The sequence below is a fragment of the Neophocaena asiaeorientalis genome, unplaced genomic scaffold (assembly GCF_003031525.2).
Source record: "Neophocaena asiaeorientalis asiaeorientalis breed wild unplaced genomic scaffold, Neophocaena_asiaeorientalis_V1.1 scaffold129, whole genome shotgun sequence".
NCBI lineage: Eukaryota > Metazoa > Chordata > Mammalia > Artiodactyla > Phocoenidae > Neophocaena > Neophocaena asiaeorientalis.
In genome coordinates, this window is record NW_020172446.1 from 7616930 (window position 1) to 7641268 (window position 24339).

Consider the following 24339-nt stretch of genomic DNA (forward strand, 5'->3'; position numbering starts at 1 on the left):
CTGTGTGGTCCCTCACTTCTCCCCTAAAGCAGCAGAATCCTTGATGATCTCGGCATCTTCTGGCTTGAGGGACCCCGCGAAGTGCTTCAGATGAACTTCCTCAGGCCGGGCAGGGTGTCTTTCTCGAGTACTTGCATCTCTTAAGAGGGGAACCAGGGCAAAGTTCTTCCAGTTCCTCCCTGCAGCTGAAAGATGGAACACTATTACTGCTTTGGTTGGAAGCAGCAAAACGATACCAAACAGCCGTTTGCTGGCCTTACCACCCTCCAGATAAAAGGGGGCACAAGCACGTCGGTGCTTCCGGAACACAGGGATCAGTGCCATTTCCTCTTTCCTCACCTGATCAAGGAGGCTCATCTGCTCTGGCAGCTCCTAAATTCTCCTCCCCGGCCCCACCCTGACTCGCTTGTGGCCTCAGGATTGGCCGGTGCTTGCTGCTTTCAGCCTCGGTTTCCTCCCTGCCCATGTGGGAGGGAGAGCAATGCTGGGGCTGCCCTGGGAGCGGCTCCACACCAGGTCAGCTGCAGGGTGATGAACCCCAGCCAAAGAATGAGGATTTGGGGTTCAGGCCCCACCAGGGAATAGCAGATTGGGAACAATGCCAAGGGAACCATGGTGACACTGGGCCTTGACGTGGGCTCTCATGTGTGGCCTGAAATCCCAGGAAGCCCCTGAGGAGGACCCACTGTCACCCCCAGAGCGATCTCCAGCCCCTCCCTCCCCGCAGCAACCTCAGAGAAGTGACAGCCAAGAGGAACAGCTGTACGTGCTCTCCTTCCGCTTGCCTCTGGCTGGCCATCTTGGGTCTGATCTTTCTAGAAAACCAGCCTAAATTCACACCTTTCGCCCTCAGGCCACAATTCAGCTCCTCTGCTGGTGCCCTGCACTGGTCACATCTCAAAGGCATCGGGAATGTGGGAGGCTGGGCCCACTGTGGCCTCCCAGCTGAATTCTCCAGGTCTCGGGTTTCCCCTGGGCCAGCAGGCTGACACTGGCCTGCCCCCCGTTCACCACAGCCTGATGCAAGCACCAGGAGGATGTTTCAGGGAAGGCATAGAAGCAGGAAGCCTCCACGGGGAGACAGGCCAGGTGCTCACTGAAGATACCATCTTCTGGCTGGATGGATAGTGGGGATACCCCTCCTCAGAGACTGCTTGGCCCAGCTCCAGTCCCTGGGCCCTCAAAGCAGGCATGGGGCTCCCAGTGCCTGCTTCCCACAGTCCTGATACGAAGACCCCCTCACGTGCTCTCCCTAGCTCAGCTACTGACCACTTTCCTCCCTGCCCTTTCTCTCTTGCGCTCCCTCACGCCTTCCCAATCACTAGTGCTATGTGGGTGGGGAGAGTTCCTTGTTACCTGAATAATCTGATTATTCATTACGGGAGTTTCCACTGTTACGAGGTTGTATAGGAAAGCAAAATCCTCAGGAAATACTCCCTAATTAAGCATAGGTGTGAAACCAGGGATCCTCTAACCATCTCCTAGCCCCTCCCCAAGTAACATGAGTGTGTGTGTATCCCTGCCACCGGATCAATGTCTTTATTAATAGCACAGTGAATGTGTGATGCCTCCAACAGCCAACAATGTCATGCAAACACAGTGCAAATCAACTGCAAAGTGAAACAGCACATCTTGTAAAAAGGTGTGTGGTTTCATGAAATCAATGAGCGCAACGTTGGAAAACTACTCAACTCACTTGCAAAGCCATCTTTGAACAGCTCTGTGGTGAAGCTGGACCAGTTAACAACCAAAAATGAGATAATAAGTGTTATGACATGACACGGGGAGTGCTTCTAATGAAACTTGTGGGGAAAGTATAGGACTGCAGGAGGCCCTTGGGAACACTGATGAAGCCCTTGAGTAGTTTTCCAAAAGTAAGCCTCTTAATAAAATAGATTTCCGCTTCCAGCTCTGATGGCGTATCTAGTACTGGGCTAGCCATCCTGCTATAAACAATCATGAAACTGGACAAAATACATGCAGCAAGTGTCTTCAGGCATCAGACAACAGACTGAGAAGCTGCAATTGCCGAGAGAAGTGAGATTCACAGGGTGAGCCCTGGGGTCGCCCCAACGTGTTGCTTAGGGACAAGTTCTCAGACTACAGTGCAGTGAGCTGGAGTCTGAGCAGGGTGTAGCAGTGCCTCTGAGCTAAGGAAGAAGGGAGCAGCCGAAGCGGCCGTGCCTCTGAGCAGCCGAAGCAGCTAGAATCTGTGGGACAGGGTGCAGGAGATGAGGAAGAAGGGAGCTGTAGGGGTAGAGGTCCAGAAGTCTTTGGGGTGGGGTCCCCCCGAGTCCTTGGCTGACAGTTGGGCTGTACTTGCACAGGCTTCTCAGACGGTGGATGCTATGGGGTTGAAAGTGGGACAGAGACACCAGAAGTTGAGCCGTACTGAGGGATATTGGAGATCCAGCCCAGCCAGTGGAGAGACCTCCTCACCACCCTTTTTCTGCTCTGAGGATCAAGCTAAAATACCAGAAATACCCTACTTACTGTACACACACTAAAGTAAGATCTACTCAAGAGCCACCCTAAAAAGCCTCTAACCGAGGCCCGACAAGATCCACAGTGGAAACAGTTTGGAGGTTGAGTCCTACAAGTTTGATGGGATTGGCAAATACCTTGGAATTTCCACAGGCCTACCACAATAAAGGTTAAAACTAAGCCTACACAAGTTCAAGGTGATTCATCAATAACTGAACTGCCAACTAGGATAAAAATTCAATCAACTGTCTCTACAACATATTATTACGATGCCCAGTATACAATTTAAAGTTACTAGACATACAAGAAACAAGGAAATGTGACTCACAGCCAGGAAAAAAACAGTCAATAGAAACTGACACCAATAGAAATTCCATAACCAATAGCCTAACACTTGAAATGTAATATTCACTGGAAGGGCTTAATAGCAGTTTAGAGATGACTGAGGAAAGTGTCAATGAATTTGGAGACAGATCAATAGAAATTATCAAATTTAAGAAATAGAAAAAAATTGAGGAGGAATGAACAAATGAAACCCACAGGACAATATCAAATGGTCTACCATGCATGTAAAAGGAGCAGATAGGGAGACTAAAGCAAAGTGTATATAGTTTCCAAACATATTGATGTACAGATCCAAGAAGCTCAGCAAACCCCAAGCAGAATAAAACCAAAGAAAACCACACCTAAGCATATCTTAGTCAAACTGCTGAAAAGCAAAGATGAAGAGAATGTTTTTAAAGCAGCTGGGGCAGCCAGAGGACAGCAGAGGATCACAGTTTAAGTGTTAAAATTAAAAACAACAACAAGAAAAAAAACCCTGTTAACCTAGAATTCTATATCCAATGAAAATATCCTTCAAACATGAAGATGAAATCAACATTTTCAGGTAAACAAAAGCTGATATAAAACTAATCTGTACTGATAGAAATTAGATAGTTACCTGGGATGGGGAGGGTGGAATTAACTACAAAGGGGCATGAGGGTCTTTCTGGGATGATGGAAATGTTCTGTATCTTGAGTGGGGTAGTGGTTGCCTGAGTGCGTACATTTGTCAAAAACTTATCAAACTGTGCATTTAAAATGTGTGCATTTTATTGTATGTAAATTACATCTCAATAAAGTATACTTTTTAAAGTTTGTGAAATATAAAAAAATGAGCTTCTCTGTGAAGCAATATCAAACATGCAGTGTCATGCTAACAGGCAAGTTTGCCTGAAAAATCATGCCCTTTCCCCGAGAGAGCCAAAAAAATTAAATAAAATAACTATCAACACTTGATTCATTTGTTCATTTAAGAATTAGCAACATTGGGCTTCCCTGGTGGCACAGTGATTAAGAATCCGCCTGCCAATGCAGGGAACACAGTTTCGAGCCCTGGCCCGGGAAGATTCCCACATGCCGAGGAGCAACTAAGCCCGTGCGTCACAACTACTGAGCCTGTGAGCCACAACTACTGAGCCTGCGTGCCTAGAGCCCGTGCTCTGCAACAAGAGAAGCCACCACAATGGGAAGCCTGTGCGCCGCAACGAGGAGTAGGCCCCGCTCGCCGCAACCAGAGAAAGCCTGTACACAGCAACCGAGACCCAACGCAGCCAAAAATAAATGAATAAAATAAATAAATTTGTTTTTAAAAATTAAAGAAAAGAATTAGCAACATCAGCAAATTGGCAAAGTAGGCAGCTCTAAACACCCATGCCTCCACAAAAACATTTTTTTAAAAGGCAGAAACTTTAGAACCAATGCAGTCAGAACTCTGTGAAACAGTCCAAGGTTTATAGCAACTTAAAAATGTTAGGGAGCTAAAACTACAAAACTCTTAAAAAAAAAAAAAAAACAAAAACAACACAGGGGACAATCTTCCTGACATTGGATTTGACAATGATTTATTGGATGTTACCCCAAAAGAATAGGCAACAATGGAAAATAATAGATAAATTGGGCTTCATCAAAATAAACGTTTTGTACATCAAAGGGCAACTCACAGAACAGGAGAAAATATTGACAAATCATATATCTGATAAAGAATTAATATCCGAAAGTTACAAAGAACTCCTATAAAAAACATTTTTTTTAACGGGCAAAGGGCTTGAATAGGCATTTCTCCAAAGAATATCTATAGATGGCAAATAAGCACATGAAAAGATGTTCAAAATCATTAGTCATTATGGAAATGTAAATCAATGAGGTACTACTTCACATCTATTAGGATGGCTCTAATCAAAACGAAAACAGGAAATAACAAGTGTAGGTGAGGAAATGAAACCCTGGTACGTTGCTGGTGGGAATGTAAAATGACTCAGCTGCTTTGGAAGACAGTTTGACAGCTCCTCAAAAAAGTTAAACCTAGAATTACCACATGATCCAGCAGTTCTACTACCACCCAAAAGACTGGATATTTGGAAATCAAAAAGAACCTTGTACACTAGTGTTCGCAGGATTATTCAAACTAGGCTAAAAGGTGAAAACAATACTAATGTCAGTGAACAGATGAATGGATGCGTAAAATATGGTGTATACATTCCATGGAGCATTATCGAGTCAGACACAAAAGGGCAAATATTCTGTGATTCCTCTTATACGAAGTACCTAGAATAGGGAAATACATAGAGACAGAAAGTAGAATAGAGGGGCTGGGAGGAGGGCGAAATGGAGATAACTGCTGAATGGGTACAGAGTTTCTGTTTGGAATAATGAAAACATTTTGGAAATAGGTAAGGGTGATGCTTACACAACACTGTGGATATAATTAATGCCACCAAATTGTACCCTTTGAAAAAAATGATTGAAATGGCAACTTTCGTGTTATATATATTTTACCACAACTTTAAAAAAAAAAAGAAAAACAGACGTAGTGCAGGGTTGTAATTATAACTCAAAATGTGCTCAATATAAGACTAGGTTTGCCTCGTTTTTAGGTAAATATCTTCCATTAGACCTTTCATTTCATGTCCACTGTTAAAATGTTTACTATTAATGATGAAAGGACTTTTTCTGGTAGTGATTTTCCATGGGGCTCCTCTGTTCAAGGTGTACATTTTCTCCTCCCACTCTTCCCTCCTCTGCCTGCCTGGATGTGTTGGGCCGGGTGAGAGTCCCTGTTTGTGTCCGTAAGCCTCACGGAGCTGAGGACAGACGCTGGGTGTGAGGACTGGGGAAGAGGAGACAGGGCATCCACAGGGAGGCTGGACGTGGGCTGACGGCTCCCTCTGGGGCACTGACAACCATGGGGCCGTGCAGAGCCAGCGGGCACGGGCACACAGAGCAGCGGGCTACGCAAGAGAACACGGGAGCACCCATGAGTATGTGGGTGGCTGACACCTGGGGCTGCTCCAGGAGTGGGAGACCCCAAGGCTTCAACTGCCCACCTTCCCCTCACCTCGGCCCGACCGCAGGGAGAAGCTCAGGGTGCGTTTGATGCCCTCACAGTTGCCCGGGTCTTCATTGATGATGCCCACGTTGGTGTTCCAGGTGGTCCAGTTCACCTCATCCACCCTGCAAGGGGAGGAGGTGAGGGAGCAGGGAGCTGGTGGTCCACGGCCAGCTTCCCCGCCCTGCAGGCCACGCCCATAGACCAGGATGGGGAGACACAGCTGGCGAGAGGAGGGCACAGAGGGGCCTGCCTTTTGGACACCACCCCTGAAGATGAGTTCTCTGACCACACTGTGGGACCCAGGAACTTTAAAGATTGGATTCCTGGTTCCGACCCTGATCGCTAGGTGACCCCTTCTGGACACCTCATTTACCAGTATTTCACGTCTGGGTCCCACCATCTGGGATCTATGGTGGGGCCCCTATGCCCACAGTCAACCCCTAGGGCAGCCCCTGTACCTACAGCTGCCTTGGGAGAGTCCTTTATGTTCATGACTGGGCCCAAGAGACCCTGAGAAAGGCTCATGTTGTTCCCACAGGTGGTTCCAGGTGGGTCCTCCATACCCATGCTAAGCCCTGGAATGGCCCCTGTACCCACAGCTGGCTCTGGGTGAATCCCCAGGCCCACAGGTGAGCCCTGAGTTAGGCCTCTGTACCCACAGCTGATTCTGGGTGGGTTCCAATATCCATAGCTTAGCCCCCAAGTTCCCCAAGCTTTGATTCTTGCCTGGGAATTACCTGAAACACCACCTGTAGTCGTCCTTGCCGTCAGCTGTGTACCCCACCTGCAGCAGCTTGCCTGAGCGAAAGGCCTTCCTCATACACTTAAGGAAGCTCTTCTCCGTGTCCAGGATGGTGATGGCTCTCTGCAGGACGACACAAAGGGCAGAGGGGCAGAGGGTTCATCCAGGAGCCGCCCCTGGCTGCCAGTGTCACCTGCCAAGATCAGCGTCTGCAGGGTCTCTCCCTGTCCCTGCGCCTCCGAGCCGGATCTCCAGAACCCTCTGCACCAGGCTGGTTCCCACAGCCAGGCGGGTGCACATTTCATGGATGGAGCTCAGACCTGCACAGGCACTGCTGGTGCCTTCCGGGTCTGGGCAGGGCAACCATGAGTTAGATGGAGTGTGCCAGCCCCAGTTCCTCCCCTGAGGAGCTCACAAAGGGGCAACGTGGTGTAGTGGCTAAGAGCAGAGGCTCGGGGGTGAGACTGCCTGTGCCGAGTCCTGGCTACCTTGGACACAGATACCTAACTTCTCTATGCCTCGTGCCTTCACCCAAAAACGGGGAGAGTGAGAGTGCCCTCTTGGTAGCATTATTGTAGGATTAAAGAGAGCATGTACGTAAGACACTTAGAACAGTACCTGGTATAGAGCCAGTGCTACTTAATAACAATGATGCTTTTTTTTTATTAGTTGGAAAGGCAGATGTACACCAGGTGTCTCAAAGATGCAGCTCTCAGGGCCCATCCCACATTAGCTGCTTCCCGAGTCTGGTCTCTGGTGCCCACTCTAGATGGAGTTCCTCTGCAACAGGCACCCCCGTGGGGCTGAACCCTCCATCTCCTCCCCGCAGGGACTGCCCAGCCCACAGTAGACACAGAGTCTGCAAACACCCGCTGGTGAACCTGGGCAGGGACCCCTGTGGGAGGAGCCAGGGGGAGCCAACTGAGGGAGAGGCTGCTGCCTGAGCCCGCGGCCTGGCTAGGCTCTCCGCACCCTCCCCAAAGCGTGCAGGGGACCCCCTTGCGCTGCACACACCCCGCCAAGCACCCACCTGCAGCTTCCAGATGTTCTTGCTCTCCTGGGCGATCTTGTTGACCGTCTCGCCCATGAGGGCAATGAGCATGTTGAGCAGGAGGATGTACGTGAGAATCACATAGGCCAGTAACAGGGTGACAAAGACAGCCTTGAAGTCATAGTTCTCCGTGAACTCCAGGTCACCCATGCCGATGGTGAACTTGAACAGCTCCAGACACGTGGAGTACAGGCTGTTGTAGGAGCTGTCGGACGGCCGGCAGCCGGGACCTCGCCACCTGTGCGACGTCAGCTCAGCCGACACGGAGCCGTTCTTCCCATCCTCAATCAGTGTCACCACCGCTGTAGGGCATGGGGAACATGTGGCTGGATGGAAGCCAAGACCCCAGGTTCCCCAACATGCACACCCACTACCCCCAGGATGGGTCTGCGGCAGGAACTCTGGCTTGGCTGTGAGGCACCTTTGTGTGATTTTTGTTTTTAAAAGCACTCCCTTCTTCAAGACTATCAGTTTGTCATAATATACTGTTTTATTAATAGAAAAGTTTTATCATCATCTGCTAGGGGAAAAAAATGCTAAAATAAATATATATGCACAATGTGATACAGCCACATGTGTGCAGTGCACAAGCTGCCCAACCTTACACGCCAGCCCTGGGTCCACATCTACTTTCTCAGTCACACCTTTGTCTGCCTGTGCCCCTTAGAGGGTAGCCCAGAGCCAGCCCATTCCAGAACCATGAGGGCTAAGCAGCTCAGATCAGAATGGCTTCTTGCTGCCTTCTGTACTCTTCTTTGGGAGATGTACTCCAGAGCCTGAGAGCTTCTGTAGCAGTTGTGCCCCATGGTTACTGCATAACCCCCTTGGCCTTATCCCCTCCTGTGGCTCAGACCAAGGGCCAGAGCCCACACTAATCCCTATGAGATCCCTTCCAGTCAAAGCTGCCCATCACTCCCAGACAGGATACCACGTGAACCATGTAACAGTAAGACTCAGATGGGGATCAAAGCAGGACTCAGTTGCTAAGAAAATGATGTGGTGTGTCAAAAGGGCACAGGAGCCAGCCGCAAGGGACTCCTAATGACTATGTCTCAGAGAATTTGAGCATGAAAAGAAATGATAATAGTAAGGAGTTATAACCCACTTCACAAAGTGAGAATCCACACACACACAAAAGAATCAAAGAGGCCCTACTGATGTAAATAAATAAATCAATGTAGGAGAATGGAAACCCCTTCCATTACATTACTGTAGGGAAAGCTCTTCCAAACAATAGAATGCCAGCTAACAAACGTAGAAAGAATAAATTAGAAAATTATCATTTGGCAACCATCACAGGATCAGGTGATTCAGGTGGGAACCATTAGTGGATGCTAAAACCACTGGGAGAAAGTTTGATGAGAAACAGGATATTTACAGTCTCAAAGCATCACCTCACAAATTACTTATCAATTACAAAGGGAAAGATAATAACCTGACAGTGGATAAATCTGGTAGACCTACCGAAACCAGGTAACCAAAGTTAACATCACCAGAGGGAATGTAAATTGGTGCAGCTACTATGGAAAACAGTATTGAGTTTCCTTAAAAAACAAAATATAGAGCTACCATATGATCCAGGAATCCTACTCCTGGGCATATATCTGGAAAAAACAGAAGTTCTAACTCAAAAAGATACATGTACTCCAATGTTCATAGCATCACTATCTACAATAACCAAGACATGGAAGCAACCTAAGTGCCCATTGACAGATGAATGGATAAAGAAGATGTGGTACATATATATATATATAATGGAATATTACTCAGCCATAAAAAAGAATGAAATATTGCCTTTTTCAGCAACATGGATGGACCTAGAGATTATCATACTAAGTGAAGTAAGTCAGACAGAGAAAGACAAATAGTATATGGTACCACTAATATGTGTAAGCTAAAAAATAATATTAATGAATCTATAAGCAAAACAGAAACAGACTCACAGACATAGAAAACAAAACTTACCATTATCAAAGGGGAAAGGGAAGAGGGGAGGGATAAATTAGGAGTATGGGATTAATAAATACAAACTGCTACACATAAAATAGATAAACAATGAGGATATACTGTATAGCATAGGGAACTATATTCAATATTTTGTAATAAACTATAATGGAAAATAACCTGAAAAAACATACATATATGTGTGTAACTGAATCACTTTGCTATACACCTGAAACTAACACAATATTGTAAATCAATTATACTTCAATTCTAAAACAAGAACCACAAAGTTATCATCAGAAATGGGACAGACAGACATCACGGGACTCTTGATGTAAGGAAGACACACATTACTTCACTGATATTCTGACCAAACACGTATACCGAAATCTAATTGTGAGGAAACATCAGACAGACACAAACTGAGAGACATTGTAAAAACTGGTCTTTACTCAATAAAAATGCTATGATCACAAAAGAGAAGGAAAGATTGAGGAACTGCTCCCAACTGAAGGAGACTAAACAGACTTGACAAGTGAATGTAATGCGTGATCTGGGATTTTCATTTCTGTAAAAGATATTTTTAGGACAATTGGTGAAATTTGAATAAGGCTGGAAATGAGCTAACTAATAGTCCTGTATTGGTATTGATTTCCTGATTTTGATCATTATGCTGTGTTTATGTAAGTGAATGTTCTTGTTTTTAGGAAATACACACTGAAGTATTTAGCGGTAAAGGACTGATCATGTCTGCAACTCACTCTGCTCTTTTAAGTATGGTGTAGTGTGTGTGTGTGTGTGTGTGTGTGTGTGTGCGCGCGTGTGTCTGTGTGTGTGTGTAGCTGGGAGAGAAAGTGATTTTTTAAATGTGGTAAAATTTGGGGAATCTGAGTAAAGACTATAGAGAAGTTATTTGTACTATTCTTGTGGCTTTTCTGAAATAACATCAAAATTTTTAAAAAGTTTAATTGAGCCAAAATGCAGCTATACTATAGGTAAGCAGCACTTCATACCTCAAAAATGACTTAAAATCTTTTATGAATCAATTTCTAAGTTCTACTATTTCAGTGTATCCACTGTCCATCTGCTCTGTCACCTGCAGACACACACCCCGGTGGGTCTCTCCCCACCCAGCCCTGCAGGGTCCTCAGGAAGCTGAGGTCAGCGGGACCCCCTGCCCCCCACCAGCCCTGACCAAGCCCGTTACCTGTGGAAAACCCAAATAAGAAAACGAGGTAAACAAACATGAAGCGACACAGGTCTCTCAGGATCATCTGCGGGAGAGAGCAGGCTTGTCAGAAGCAAATCAAGGCCCGGGAGGGGCCAAGAGAAGGGCCAGGACTGTGTCGGCCTGGGGGTTCATCTTGAGCCCAAGTGGAATCAGAGGACAGACAGGTAGGTTTGGTTTGGTGGTTTTCAGCTCAGGTGTCATGAGGGAGTCACCACAGCTCCCCCCGCCCCCTGCCCATGGGCCTTTTTCTGGTGGGAGAGGGGGGCCTGGCATGTGGCAGGTCAAGTTTCAGTTGTTGGGGAATTCTCTGCAAAACTGGGTCTTAAAGCAGCACCTCCCCAGACAACGCACAGAGGGTGGATGGAGTGTGTAGGACCGGGTCCCACACACTCAGGAGGTAAACGGGCTCTGCGGAGAACCGCTCCGGCACCGGCACCCACCTTCTCAATCATGACAGCATAGATGCCCATCTGCTGGAAGCCGCGGGTGTAGTAGAGCATGTTGGTCCAGCCCATGGCCAGGGAGAAAACCATGGAGGCCACGTACTCCTTGCAGTGGCAGAAGTATAGCACGACGGTCCCCAGCATGAACAGCGACTGCACGAAGCTGACGGGGGAGGGACAGCAAGCCCTGTCCATGGGCACCGGGGGGCCTGCACCCTCACAGACAAGACCCCAGATGCCTGGACCTCTCCTCAGAGGCACAGCCCCAGACCACGGGTGAGCTGGGGATGGCTGTCCTCCCTCCTTTAGCCCATGAGTCTCAGTGGGAGGAGTATCGCTCCCAAGAGGCAAAAATCAGTTCGGGGGGCGGGGGGAGGGGGTGTTGCACGTGCCAAATCTTATCCTTTTTACACACAAAACACAGATACAAATACAGCACATAAACGCATACATAGTACATTTGCAGTAGGAGATTTCATGGGAGGGGCAATCAGGAAAAAAAATTTCTAAAAAGGCAATAATGAAAAAAGGCTGAGAAACAGGGCTGTAGCTCCAATAGCCTCCCTGCCCAGTCCCTGGGAACAATAACCTCACGGACAACAGAGAACCTAGGAGGCCTAGGCCTCTGAGGAGGTCTAGGCTGCGCTCGCCTGAAAGAACCACAGGTAGAGTCTGCTGGTCCTCAAACTCAGGTGAGGAGCCAGGGAAGACGTCCTTTCACTCTTTAGTCTGGTGAGGGCTGCCCTAGTCGGAGCCCTGGACAGGCTGGAGGACGTCTGGACGATCCTATGATCATTATCCTACGACGATCCTGTGACAGGGTCTGCTCAGTGGTCCCTTCTTTACTTATTCGTCCCAGGTCTCCTTGTTCATCACGGCCTCCTCCCGGAAGTGCCCGCCCAACAGCTGCACTAACACAGAAGCCTGCACTGACCACCCAACCTCCCATTTGTGTGTGAGAACCCAGCAAAAAGTCACCGCTGTGCTGATGTGAGTGTACTGAAAACTAGTGCCCCTAAACTGGCTCGTCAATTGGAGTTCCGCTGCAAAGAAAAACTATTCCTCGGCATCTGCAGACCCTTGGCCAAAATAAGAACTGACGCCAGTTGACATAGGCAAATGGAGTCCCCACCTAGAAATTCTGGAAGCTGGGACGTAGTGAACACATGGAAACTGACCTAGCAGACCCAAGAAAGCCAAAGCCAAATCCATAGTGCGGAAACCTGAGAACCAACTCGTTTCATCAAGGAAACTCAAAAGGCTTTCGAGGGGAGGTGAAGAGACCTGACGTGAGTAAGAGTGGAGGTGCTGTCTCTGAAGAAGATAAAGCAGAGGGTCTTTGGACCCGGTTTCATCAGACACCCAAGAAAGCATTGGTATTTCACCCAAAACAGGAGATTATGTGATTTCTATAAAAGACATTACGTAAAGCCCTCTTCTCCACTCAGCTCTCAGGAAGCTGGCAGCTAGACTTCTTCCCTCCGGATAGAAGATTGAAAAGATGCAACAGATTGACTTTGGACATTCTCCAACAAATTGTTTATCTAGACCAGACTATAATGCAGCTAAAAATTGATAAGCACCGGGCTTCCCTGGTGGCGCAGTGGTTGAGAGTCTGCCTGCCGATGCAGGGGACACGGGTTCGTGCCCCGGTCCGGGAAGATCCCACATGCCGGCTGGGCCCGTGAGCCATGGCTGCTGAGCCTGCGCGTCCGGAGCCTGTGCTCCGCAACGGGAGAGGCCGCAACAGTGAGAGGCCCGCATACCGCAAAAAAAAAAAAAAAAGATAAGCCCCATTCACACATTAAGAGCTTCCAACCAGCTTTTCAATCCTCCACTCTTAATCATGAGCAGACATCAAAGATTTCCAAATATTCTGAGAATGGCCTCTACGTGAAAGAGAGAACAAAACAAGCAAATGGGAATCAACAATTTGGAGAAAACAAAAGCTACGCAAAAAGAAAAAAATTACCAAAAACTATCTTAATAGTCGTAGACAGACAAAAGAAGATATTGCATCCATGAAACAAGAATAAAGTGTTATAAAAGGGAACAAATAGGAGCTTCCCTGGTGGCGCAGTGGTTAACAATCCACCTACCAGTGCAGGGGACACAGGTTCAAGCCCTGGTCCAGGAGGATCCCACATGCCGCAGAGCAACTAGGCCCATGCACCACAACTACTGAGCCTGCGCTCTGGAGCCTGTGAGTCACAACTGTTGAAGACCGCACGCCTAGAGCCTGTGCTCCGCAACAAGAGAAGCAACCACAATGAGAAGCCCGCACACTGCAACAAAGAGAAACCCCGGCTCGCCACAACTAGAGAAAGCCCACGTGCAGCAACAAGGACCCAACGCAGCCAAAAATAAATAAATAAATAAACTTATTAAAAAAAAAGAAAAAGGGAACAAATAGAATTTTTTTAAAAGAGCACTTAGGAATTAAAAACATGATATCAAAAATAATAAACTCAAAAAAAATAAAAATAAAAAAAATAATAAACTCAATAGAAAGGCTGGAAATTAAAATTGATTTGAACCTCCCAGAAAGAAGAGACAAAAATAAAGAGAACACAAGTGAAAAAATGTAAGACCTAGTTCAGGACTAAGTCAGGAGGTTCAATATACAAATCACAGGAGTTCCAGAAGAGAGATCAAGAAATAATTCAAGAAAATATACAAAAAAATAAAGGACATAAATTTATAGATTGAAAGAGCCCACTAAGTACCCAGAACATTGGATAAAAACAAATCTGCATCAAGAAACATCAAGTTTCCAAACACTAGGAATAAACAGAAGATACTATAGGTTTACGAAGAGAAAAACCAAAACAGGTCTTAAAAGAGGATTCAGAATCAGAATGACTTTGGACTTGTCACCTTTAATATTGAAAGCAAAGAAAAAATGGAGAAATATCTTCAAAATTTTAAAAGAATTTTATAACCAACCTCGCTAACCAACCAACTTCACTAACGTGAAGGTATAGTAGAAATATTTTCAGATGTGCCAGATTTAAAAGAAATTCCCCAGCACCTGGAACATACCTGGCACAGAGTGGACCCTCAGTATTCCTCACCCGACAAACGTTTATTGGGTGCCTTCCATCATTCATTCAACATGCTTGTGAAGCCCTACTATGTTCCAGGCCCAGCGGATGTGAGAGAATGAGTGAGAATGAGCTGATTGCTGTAACCCCAGGTCTCATGGCCAAAAGATGCTATCTGCTACAGAGGCATAAGAGTCAGTATCACTTACAAAAGCATCTCACTGTAGCTGTCCACAAATAAGGTCTTCAGTGATGGCCGTCTCTGCAGGAAATATTGAATCTGCAGGTAAACAGAGTAAGATCCCAGGAAAGGTTAAATGGTGAGCGCCCAGAATGCTTCCTAAATGGAGCCACGATGGACCATGGGAGTGCATCAAAGCAAAGATAATGAAGACAGTGGAACAGGATGGGTCAGGCTAGTGGGGTAATGTTATGTACTCGGTCGGAAGATTTTTTAAAATAGAGTGGAATTACAGCTATACCTAGAAGCAAAGATGGGAAGGAAAACCACCAAAATGTTATTAATTGCTGTGCTTGAATGATGGAATTGGGTGATTTTTTTTCCTTCTTTTTAATTTGTACTTTTTCTTCCTAATTTTCTTAAAGAAGTTTGAATTACAGTAAAAATTCTTTAACCATCCTCCACCGAACTAACTCTCCAGGATAAACCAGTGCTCTCCACTCCCCGAAAACATTCTGACTGATGCCCACGGTGCATGCTCCCCTCCAGGACACCCATACCCGCCTTGCCCTCCCACTGGTTAATCCTGTTTGCCAATAATGCTTTTTGCCCACTGCACTTGCTACTGCAGCTTTGTACTTTACTAAAATATAAACTAGGAGGGTGAAAATAAACAGGAACAGTTGTTTCTGTGAAGACAGAGTCCAGTGATTTGGAAAGACTCCTTAAAGGTGAGTTACTGAAAAAAAAAAAAAAAAAGAGGTGTAGCTTAGATCAAAAAGATTAAGGGGGGGCTTCCCTGGTGGCGCAGTGGTTGAGAGTCCGCCTGCCGCGGGTTCGTGCCCCCGTCCGGGAGGATCCCACATGCCGCGGAGCAGCTGGGCCCGTGAGCCACGGCCGCTGAGCTTGCGCATCCGGAGCCTGTGCTCCGCAGCGGGAGAGGCCACAGAGGTGAGAGGCCCGCGTACCGCAAAAAAAAAAAAAGATTAAAGGAAAAAAATCACAATAATTTCAAATTCTGCATTCAGGTCCATTTGTACATGCAACAGTGGTTCCACATATATTAGAAGAATGGCCAAGGAATATGCATGTTTGAGTTTTTAGTTAAAATAAAATGGTTCCAGTATACATATAGATTTCTTTCATTATTCAGAGCTATAATGGGCTGTTTCAATTAATTAAACAACTACTAGTCATGATCCTGTCTCTTAAGAGGCTTCCACTCTATCTCTGTAATTAAATATTACATTCAGTGGAGAGCCCTGACTGCCTGTCTTCAAGCATGACTGCCCTGGGTCTGCAGGGACCCACTGGGCAAACCTGCACCCTCCCACAGCCGTGAATGCCTGAGGGATCTCATCTTCACCTGTGCATCTCTAAGCTCCTCTATCAGGGCCATTATGTGGCTGATGAACTAAAAAGTGGGTGAACGCTGAGTGAGTCTCTTGACTTTTTGTTTTGGTGATAGTGGAAACTCACGGAGTTGGAAGGAATGCTTACCCCTCGGAAAAAAAAGTAGACTCCCCCTGCTACAGAAAGAATCTCTCCAGTGACTCGGAAATAGCCCCCAACGGTGTGTTTCAGCTTAAAGGGAGGCTGCAAAGGGCAGAGAAGTTAGTGATTCCATTCACTCATTCATTCATTCAACAAACATTTACCTGGCACAGAGCCCTGCGATTGAGACCCAGCCCCTTCTGGAGAGGCTCAGCCTCCATCAGGAGAGAGAGACACAAATAAAGACAATGCATAATTATGGGGACACCTGCAAGGAGGCCCCTCTGTGGGACCTGATTTCCAAAGTGGCAGCTTCCAGCTGCTAAGAGGAGTGTCCTTACTGTACTGTGCTGTCTCCTGGATGATGTCCTAACCTGGAGCTCTGCTTGGCTGGGAGGACCGTGGTGGCATTAGGTGGAGGCACCCTTACAGATCCAATGTCATGTGCTTCCTGCTGTTCCCACAGCCTATGGCGAACCCCTGGTCTCCCAGAACTGTCAAGGTTCCCCACGGATGGTGGAGGGAGAGACGTCACCGTCAAACACACACACGCACACGCGTGTGCGTGCACGCACGTGTGTGTGTCGTCTTGTGTTTCAGCCACAGTGCTCCAGAGTGGGTTTCCTTCCAGCCTATCATCCGTGTTTAATAAGCACGGACTTTAATAAGCATCCATGTTTAATAAGTTCCTGCATCCTTTCTAACCTAGCACTGCCCCTCTGCAATCAGGGACCTCAGCGACCACAGGCTCGGCCTCTCAGAACCCGGAGGCTAAAGGAGGGGCTGAGAACAGGAGAGGGGTGTGAGACGACCAGGAGAGGGAGGACTGAGCACAGGGACAGGGAGGACTGAGCACAGGGACGTAAGATCTCCAGGTGACTCTTCCAAGTCTCCAGGGTCTGGCCTGGGCCCGTGGTCTTGGGGTCTTACAGGAACGCCCGTCCCCTCCCCTTGTCCCCCGCAGAGGCCTGAGCCTCAGGCGCACCCGGCCTTCCACAGGCCTGTAGTAGGCGACCGTGGTGAAGATGATCATATACAGACAGTAGATGAAGAAGTTGAAGTAGAAGATGCGCTTGACGAATCTGTCCCACTTGTCCTGCAGAAGGCGGTTGAGCGGCTCCACTAAGAGCATGTCATGGCGATTCTAAGGGGAGCAAAGAGGAGTGAGGCTCACCCACCCCGGACCCGACTCGCAGGACCACATCACACCCACGTCTCTGCAGGCCACACCCTCAGCTCGGACAGCAGCGGAGGGTCACGGCCGGCTCCCCACGTGGCCCACCCTGTGGGCCTCGGTGTCTCTGTTGTGCAGCGAACAAGGGGTGAAATTGGACACGTGACCCTAAGAGCCCCTGACACTCAAGAGCGTACCAGTGTCACCCGACATTCTACGCCCACTCTCCGTAATAACGCTCTCCCAAGAGCCTACATCCTTGCTGTTCCCACAGTATCGGGAAGAGGCTGGCACAGGCAGAGCTTAGCCTGAGGCTGCTGAGGGAGAGGCCTCTGAATTCCTTAATTCTCCCATTTCCGGCCCTGAGTCAGACAGCCTATCCAGGTGGGAGTGGCAATTACCTATGCATGAGACTGAAGGGAACGGGGAAGTCTTTTCCTGCCTTGAGTGGGCCCAGTGCCTGGGATACCACCATTACAAGTATTGCTTTGGGGCAAAAGTCTCACATCAACGAGCTCTCTGTAAAGTTCAAGTATTCCTAGGATGTGGATGAGCCAAAATCAGGTCATCCTAGACTTTTTGGGCCATTGAGTGCAACTCTGACCCAAGCTGGAGTTCCCCAAATAAGGACCACGTTCAGTGTCTTCTTGAATACCTTTGGGGATGGGAAGCTCTCTGCTGCCCCAAGAAGCTTGTCGGGAAATTCTGCTCTCTGGAGTAAAGTTGGTCTTCTCTGCTTCCCACCAGTGGTCCCCGCTCTGCACTCGGGACCCCAGTACTGCATTCCAGCCCTTGAAAGCCTTCAGAGATGTGCAGATGGCAGCCGTGGCCCCAGAGCCTTCTCCTCTCTAGGCCAAACACCCCAGTCCTTCTTGAGGTTGTTTCCTACCTGGGCCAGCCCTCTGGGAACACTTACATCAGGGATTCTGAGTCAGAGGCCCAGATTCAGCATGGCAGCCCAGGTGGGAGCTGACAGGACAGAACAAAGCAAGCCAGGCCTCTCCCTCCTCTGGATTCTGCCCCTGTAAATGCAGCCTCTGCCCTGTGAGACATCATGGCAGCCCATCATCACCAACAGCACAGACTACAGCCCCCAAAGTCAGCCTCAGGGCCTGGAGCATCTGTCACCTTAGAAAGATGGGACAGCAGTGGTGGCAGGATAAACTTTTCATTAAGTGGCATTGGGACCCTCATCTGTAAACAAAATAAGTAAGACACCTACCTCACACATACACAAAAATCAATTCTTGATAAATTTAAAAGCCAAACATAAAATACCTACAAAGGAACTAAATATAAGTATTGGAAGATGTGCGTGCAATCTTGAAGTGGAAAAGGCTTTCCAAAGCAAGATACAAGTCACAAAAGCTATGAAAGAAAAAGTCTAACCAATTCGGCTCTCAAAATGAAAACTCTGTATAAGCAAATGGTGCAAATGAAGTTTGCAAGAGACTAGGAGAAAATAAAATATCTGAAACATGTGCAATAGGGAAAGGATCAATTCATTTCGTAACAAGAGCATCTACACACTGAAAGAGTAAGGCAAACAGTCCAGTAGAAGAGATGGCAAAGGAACAGGAAATCTACCAAAGAAATATGAATGGTTGAAAACACATGAAAAAATTCTCAGCCCCACGGTAAGCAAGAAAACAAGAATTAAGACATCAATGAGATAGCATTTTGGGCTCCATGGGCTTAAACTAGGTTAAAAAAAAAAGATTGGTAATACCCAGGTTGGCAAGGACACAAGTAGATGTGTACCCATGGGTGGTGGGCAAGTACATTCATGAAATCTTTCTGGAGGCCATACTTTCTGACTTAGCAATTCCAGTTCCAGGCGTCCTTCATAGAAAAATTCTCAAACCCATGCCAAGTGGCCGGTAGCATTGTAGTAGGAAAAAAAAAACAACGAAATAACTCAAATGTCATTCTGTGGATATTTACACCCCATTCCTTCTATGGAATACTTGCAGTAATTTTTTTAAATAAAGCAGACTCATATGTGCTGATATAAAACTATCTACAGGGACTTCTCTGGCGGTCCAGTGGTTAGAACTCTGTGCTTCCACTGAAGGGGGCCCGGGTCCGATCCCCGGTCGGGGAAGATCTTGCAAGCCAAGCAGCGCAGCCAAAATAAAAAGTTTAAAAAATTAAAAAATAAAACATGCCACTAAGTGAAAAACATGGTTGTTCTGTACTATATATAGTATAATCCCATTTATATAAACAAAATGAAGCTACGTGTTTTTATATGGTAGAAAAGGAGGATTCTTTTCTTGTCTATGTATTTTTGAAATATTTAAATTTTATGGGAATATTATCATATATTGACTGTATGATGCAAGAAGACATTCGGCGGGAATGAATGGGGAGATGAGACCGCAGGGTGTAGGCCCCGGGTAGCAGGTTTCTATTGATGGGAGGGGCCAGAGCCAGATTAGGGAGTGGGAGTAGGGGCTGGCGTGCAGTGAGACCCGAAGCCCTTCCTGGCTGGGTTCCAGCCTCAGCCCACTCACAGGTGTCTCACTGCTGCTGTAGGCAATCACCTCCAGCACTGAGTTCTTCTCACAGGTGTCGATGCAGGACAGGTCATACAGTGAGGAGTGCACGGGCCCGTAGGCCCACTCGGTGAACTTCCTGGACAGGTGCCTGCACTCGGGCTCCTGGATCTCCCTCTGGAGAATATAGGCCAGGACCTGCCGCAGGGATACAAGAGCCTGTTAGAGGCCAGCCTGGGGCCCTGCGCAGGCTGCATTCCCTACCAGCCCTGCTCCAAGGATAATTCTGTTTCCCAGCCCATTGGAGACCCCAGCCAAGCCCCAGGAGAGCCCCACCCCCATCTAGCAGCCTCCTGACCACCATCAACATCAACTTCCCACTGCCTCAGACCCCAACTGCAGCCACATCGGACCCATCACCTGATCACACCTGGCCCCCCATTTCTCCCATCTCACAGTGAAGGACTGCAGTGGTCCATTCTAGAAAACCTCAAGCCAGAAGGAAATAAAATCCAAGAAATAAAACCAAGGTTATAAAGGTTATAAAACCAATGTTCTCATCCTAAGAGACTCAGTATGAACAGTCAAGCTCCCAGAATCCTCTGGTACTGAGAAGCCCCTTCCCCTCCAGTTCCCAATTGCCCAGCCCCACCTTCAGCCTTCCACGGCCTGACATCATCCACAGGCTTGGGCCTGCCCCACCCCATTAGGACCCCATATCACCCAAAAGTCCTATCTTCCATGAAAAAACACCAACAGCTTCTCTTTCCATTTCACCCTCAGCTCAACCCACCCCCATCCCCAGACCCCAGTGCCCCACCCCCATTCTGTGTCTTGTCGGTGATGCTCAGAGTTGGAAATCAGAAACGGCCACGTGTGAGCTGATGAATTCTGCTCGACATCTCACAATTCTCCCGGCTGACTCTACTGCCCCCTGCCCTCCCTCTACAGGCTGGTGGGGCAGCATCAGGGCTCTGCGCGGTGGCGATGTCAGAAGCTTAGGAAGGTAGGCAGGCCCCTCCCACAGCACCCCCTGCTCAGGCATGATGCCCCCTCCCTACCCCGATCTTCCCACTGCTGGCGGCCAGAGCCAACGGCGTCAGCCCCTTCTTGTTGGTGAGCTCCTCCAGCTTCAGTGCGGGGTGCAGTCTGGCCCCCAGGATCAGAATCTCATTGTACATGCTCGTCACAAACTTGGTGTTGTCGGCTGTGTTGTCAGCCACCTCCACCAGCGCATGTAGCACAGTGTTGCCCACCGAGTCCCTGGCGCTGATGTCGGCCGACTGCCAGGAGTTCTGCAGCAGGAACTTCACGGTGCCCAGCTGGTTGGTGCACGCAGCCAGGGAGAGGGGCAGCTCACCTGCAGCCAACACAGGCAAGCGGTGGGCTTCCCCAGGAAGAGACTGGCCCTTGCACCACCCAGCCTCCAACTCCCCCCGTCTCCACCTCAAACCTCCCCTTAGCAATCATCAAAAAGCCAAGTGTCTACCGCGTGGTCTCCCCACCAAAATAGAAGCCAGGCCGCCCTTTGGTTTTCTTAAAGAAGTCCCCATTGGCCGCGGCCTGGACGTCGGCCCCGTTCTCCACCAGGAGGGTCACCAGTGCCATGTTCCGTCTCTCGATGGCAATGTGCAGTGCCGTCTGGCCTGTGGAGGACGCATGCTGTTGGCTTTGTGCTCATCGTCCTGCGGGGGCTGCCCGGACAGGTGCCAGGGGTGGGCGTGGGCAGAACATGCAGCATGGCCCCCCACCAAAGGAGGCCCAAGGAGGCCCTGAGGCAGGAGTAGAGACCCCCAGAACAGGGAACACCAGACTGGGAGCTGAAGGAATCAAAATGGCCCAAGTGTAAGGAGCACCAAGCCATTGGCGGTGGGGGGTGGGGGGTGCAGGGACCCCCAGGACGAGGAGATCCCAACTCAGTGGCTGGACAGAGAGTAAGGAGCTCAGAGCCTTTCCCGCGCATGACAGTGCCCTCCTGGCTCCAGGCAAACTTGTGGGCAGAGCCATGCCGCCCGGGCCTCCCTCACCCTTGTAGTAGCCGTCCGTGTAGCTGGCGTTGACCAGCTCCTTCAGGCTGTCCGTCTGCCGGGCGATCTCCAGGAGAAGGGGGATGGTGTCGTTCTGCCCATCGTGCAGGTTGAGCATGGCTTTCAGCAGGCAGGTCTTCCCTGTGTCCGGGTCTGCAAGACAAAGTGGGGGTCAGAGCAGGCAGCACGGCGGGGCTGCTCCCGGGACCCGGCAGCTTCCGGGCCACCTTTGAATTCGCTGTCCGTGAGCTGCTTCTTGCTATTCTTCAGAAAGAGCAGCAGGCTCTCCAGCTCTTCACAGTTATTCTGAGCAACAGCTTCAAAGATCTTCCTGCGATCATAGAGCTTGAGGTTCTCGGCAGCAGAGTCCTGGGATGGCTGCCTATGGACCAGAAAACACCTTCGTCTCACACTCGGTCTCAGCCCTGAGGCCTTCAGAACCTGTCAGGGGGCACAACTAAACCCCGAGGCAAACCAAAAGGGGAAAAAACACGATACAAAACCCACCGCTCAGTCCAGGCTGTAACAGGGAACAGTGGGGCGCGTGTACCCCTGTTGTGTCCCCACCCTGTGTGTAGGCATCATCTAGAAAGTCTTTGCAGGCTCCACTTCCTCCAATACCCGGGCCACTCACTTCTCTGCCTGCTCAGAGGCTGGGGGAGCCTGGAGGGGATGGAGGGCAGGGGTTTGGCTGGCCTCTGCTAAGTGAAAAAGCATCCTCACAGGGCCACAGAAGCCATCCAGCCCTGTGCAGTCCCTGTCCTGCTTCGGGGGAGGTGGGAGGCCTGGTGCGCTCTCACTGGAACTGTTTTGCACTCTGTCTAAAAGCATGCTGTGCCTGAGCCTTCCAACTTAGAGTCCTCACGATTCGGGCTGGACCCAGAGATCAGCCAGCAGCTAGGATCAGCATATACGCCAGCATGTGTGGCCACATGTCCCGAAGGTCCTATGAGTACAGACGCTGGACCAGGCGACCTCTGGAGGCCCCCCAGCTCCCTAGCTCTATGACCTTCAGCCCATAAACTCGAGTATCACATGGTGTCTCCATGGCTGGGGCCTCAGCCAGCTGGGCCAGTTAGGCTCCTGGTGGAGAGGAAGGCTGAGCTCCAGATGCAGCTTACCTGGCACAGGTGGGACCATCCCCAGGCCTCTGGACGGTGACAACAGGGCTGACTGTGATGGCCGGGCAGGATGCCAGCTGACCTTCCTCATAAGAGCAGTCCATGAGGGATGTGTCCTCCGAATCACCCTTTCCAAAGAGCCGGCTGCGGCTCTTGGCCACAGGGAAGCTGTGGGGCTTGGCTGGAGCTGGCCTGGAGTTAGGGTCTCCATCTAGGGGCTCTGGGCAGGAGTCCTCTTGATGCAGGTCCTGAGATTCCCGTAAGTCTGAGCTCCCCCATTTCTTCATCCTGCCAGATCCTCTGTGGCCCAAGAGGCGGCCTGCGGGCAGCCACCAAGATCGGGTTTGCTCCCAGCTGGAGGGCTGCATGACCCTAGCCCCCACTGCCCTTGTTGCAAAGGCTCCTGTGAAGCAGGACAGCCCAGAAGTCCGACAGCTCCTGCCCCCAGCCTTCCAGAAAGGAAGCTTTCAGGGGTGTTGTACCTCCCACCCCAGAGGCCTCAGGGGGAGCAGGCCTAGCAGCCCCATCGCCAGCAGCCTCCAGGAATGAATGAGCCCCCAGCTTGGAACCATCAGGATGGATGGTTCCTCCTCTTCTCTGGGCCTCAGTTGCCTTGTCTGCAGTGTAGGGATGATAACCACTGCTCTGCCTCCCTCCAAGATCAGAATACGGTAAACAGGAGGAGAGGCTAATCTCTGGCTGTGCATCTGGGGAGGAGCTCAGGATGGCTCAGCCCCAAAGAGCCGAGCAGTCTGCGTCCCCAGGAGCAAGGTGGCTGCTGGCAGAGACCGGCACTCACACTCCACACTGCATGGGCCCTTGGGTGCTGTGTGTCACCGCCCCCCCCCCCCCTCCGAAGTCACGCACTCTTCTACCTTTGCTCTTCGACCTGGCTGCTGCAACTGTTGAGTTTGCAGGGGATTTTTTGCACTTTTTGTCATCTTTGTGAAATCAGTATATTTCAAGCATCCTGGCCCTGAACTTTTAGACTTTAAGTGATTCAGCGCCGGTGGGCCTTCTAGGCCTGAACACCTGGACTTACACTGGCAGCTGGTGCCAGCACCTATGGCTGTAAACTGCTGTTGATACTGTTTTCCACTCTTTCTTAACCTCCTTTCCTACTCTTCCCCTCCCGACTGGGCACCATCACTCCCTGGTACCCAGCGCTGTCCCACATCTCAGGGACCTTGGCCTCCACAATGCCTCCACGTGGGGTGCTTTTTCCTCCTTCTCCTCTTGTCCAAACCGCACCACCACTTAGATGCCACCTCCCCACTGATGCCACTTCCTCCACGTCCCCTAATCCCTGCACTCATTGTGCTGCTCCCCTCCCCCTCCAGAGGGGCCCAGTTCATTTCATCCCTCCTCACAGCCCTCTTAGCACCGTCTACCATGCAGTCTAGCAATTTCTATGCCTCACCGTTATCTCCGCACCCTGCCCTGTGAACTCCACCTGGGCAGGGCACTTACCAGATCCATGTCTTTACGGAAAAAAAAAGCTGTGCTGGGAAAGGAGTGAGATCAGATACAGA

General features: G+C 49.3%; 1 protein-coding gene across 1 annotated transcript; it reads right to left on the bottom strand.

Moving 5' to 3' along the window:
- Positions 1-12: 12 nt before the first annotated feature.
- TRPV1 (transient receptor potential cation channel subfamily V member 1) lies at positions 13-23094 on the bottom strand. The gene is made up of 15 exons (XM_024736548.1): positions 22808-23094; positions 21914-22068; positions 21687-21839; positions 21165-21305; positions 20721-21019; positions 19678-19857; positions 16973-17131; positions 15994-16089; positions 14522-14592; positions 11266-11431; positions 10802-10868; positions 7630-7952; positions 6595-6722; positions 5864-5979; positions 13-185 (listed from the first exon to the last, which is right to left on the bottom strand). The coding sequence occupies exons 1-15, from the start codon at positions 23092-23094 to the stop codon at positions 13-15; spliced, it is 2514 nt and encodes an 837-aa protein (XP_024592316.1).
- Between the last annotated feature and the right edge of the window lie 1245 nt (positions 23095-24339).

Bases quoted from the DNA above. Each gene is read 5' to 3' on its own strand.
- TRPV1 (XM_024736548.1), bottom strand. From the start codon at position 23,094: ATGAAGAAATGGGGGAGCTCAGACTTACGGGAATCTCAGGACCTGCAT. The intron at 17,132-19,677 runs GTGAGTGGGCTG...TGCTCCCCTTAG, and splicing joins ACAGCAGCAGTGAGACACCT to AATCGCCATGACATGCTCTT. The intron at 10,869-11,265 runs GTGGGTGCCGGT...TCTCTCCCGCAG, and splicing joins ATGCTGTCATGATTGAGAAG to ATGATCCTGAGAGACCTGTG.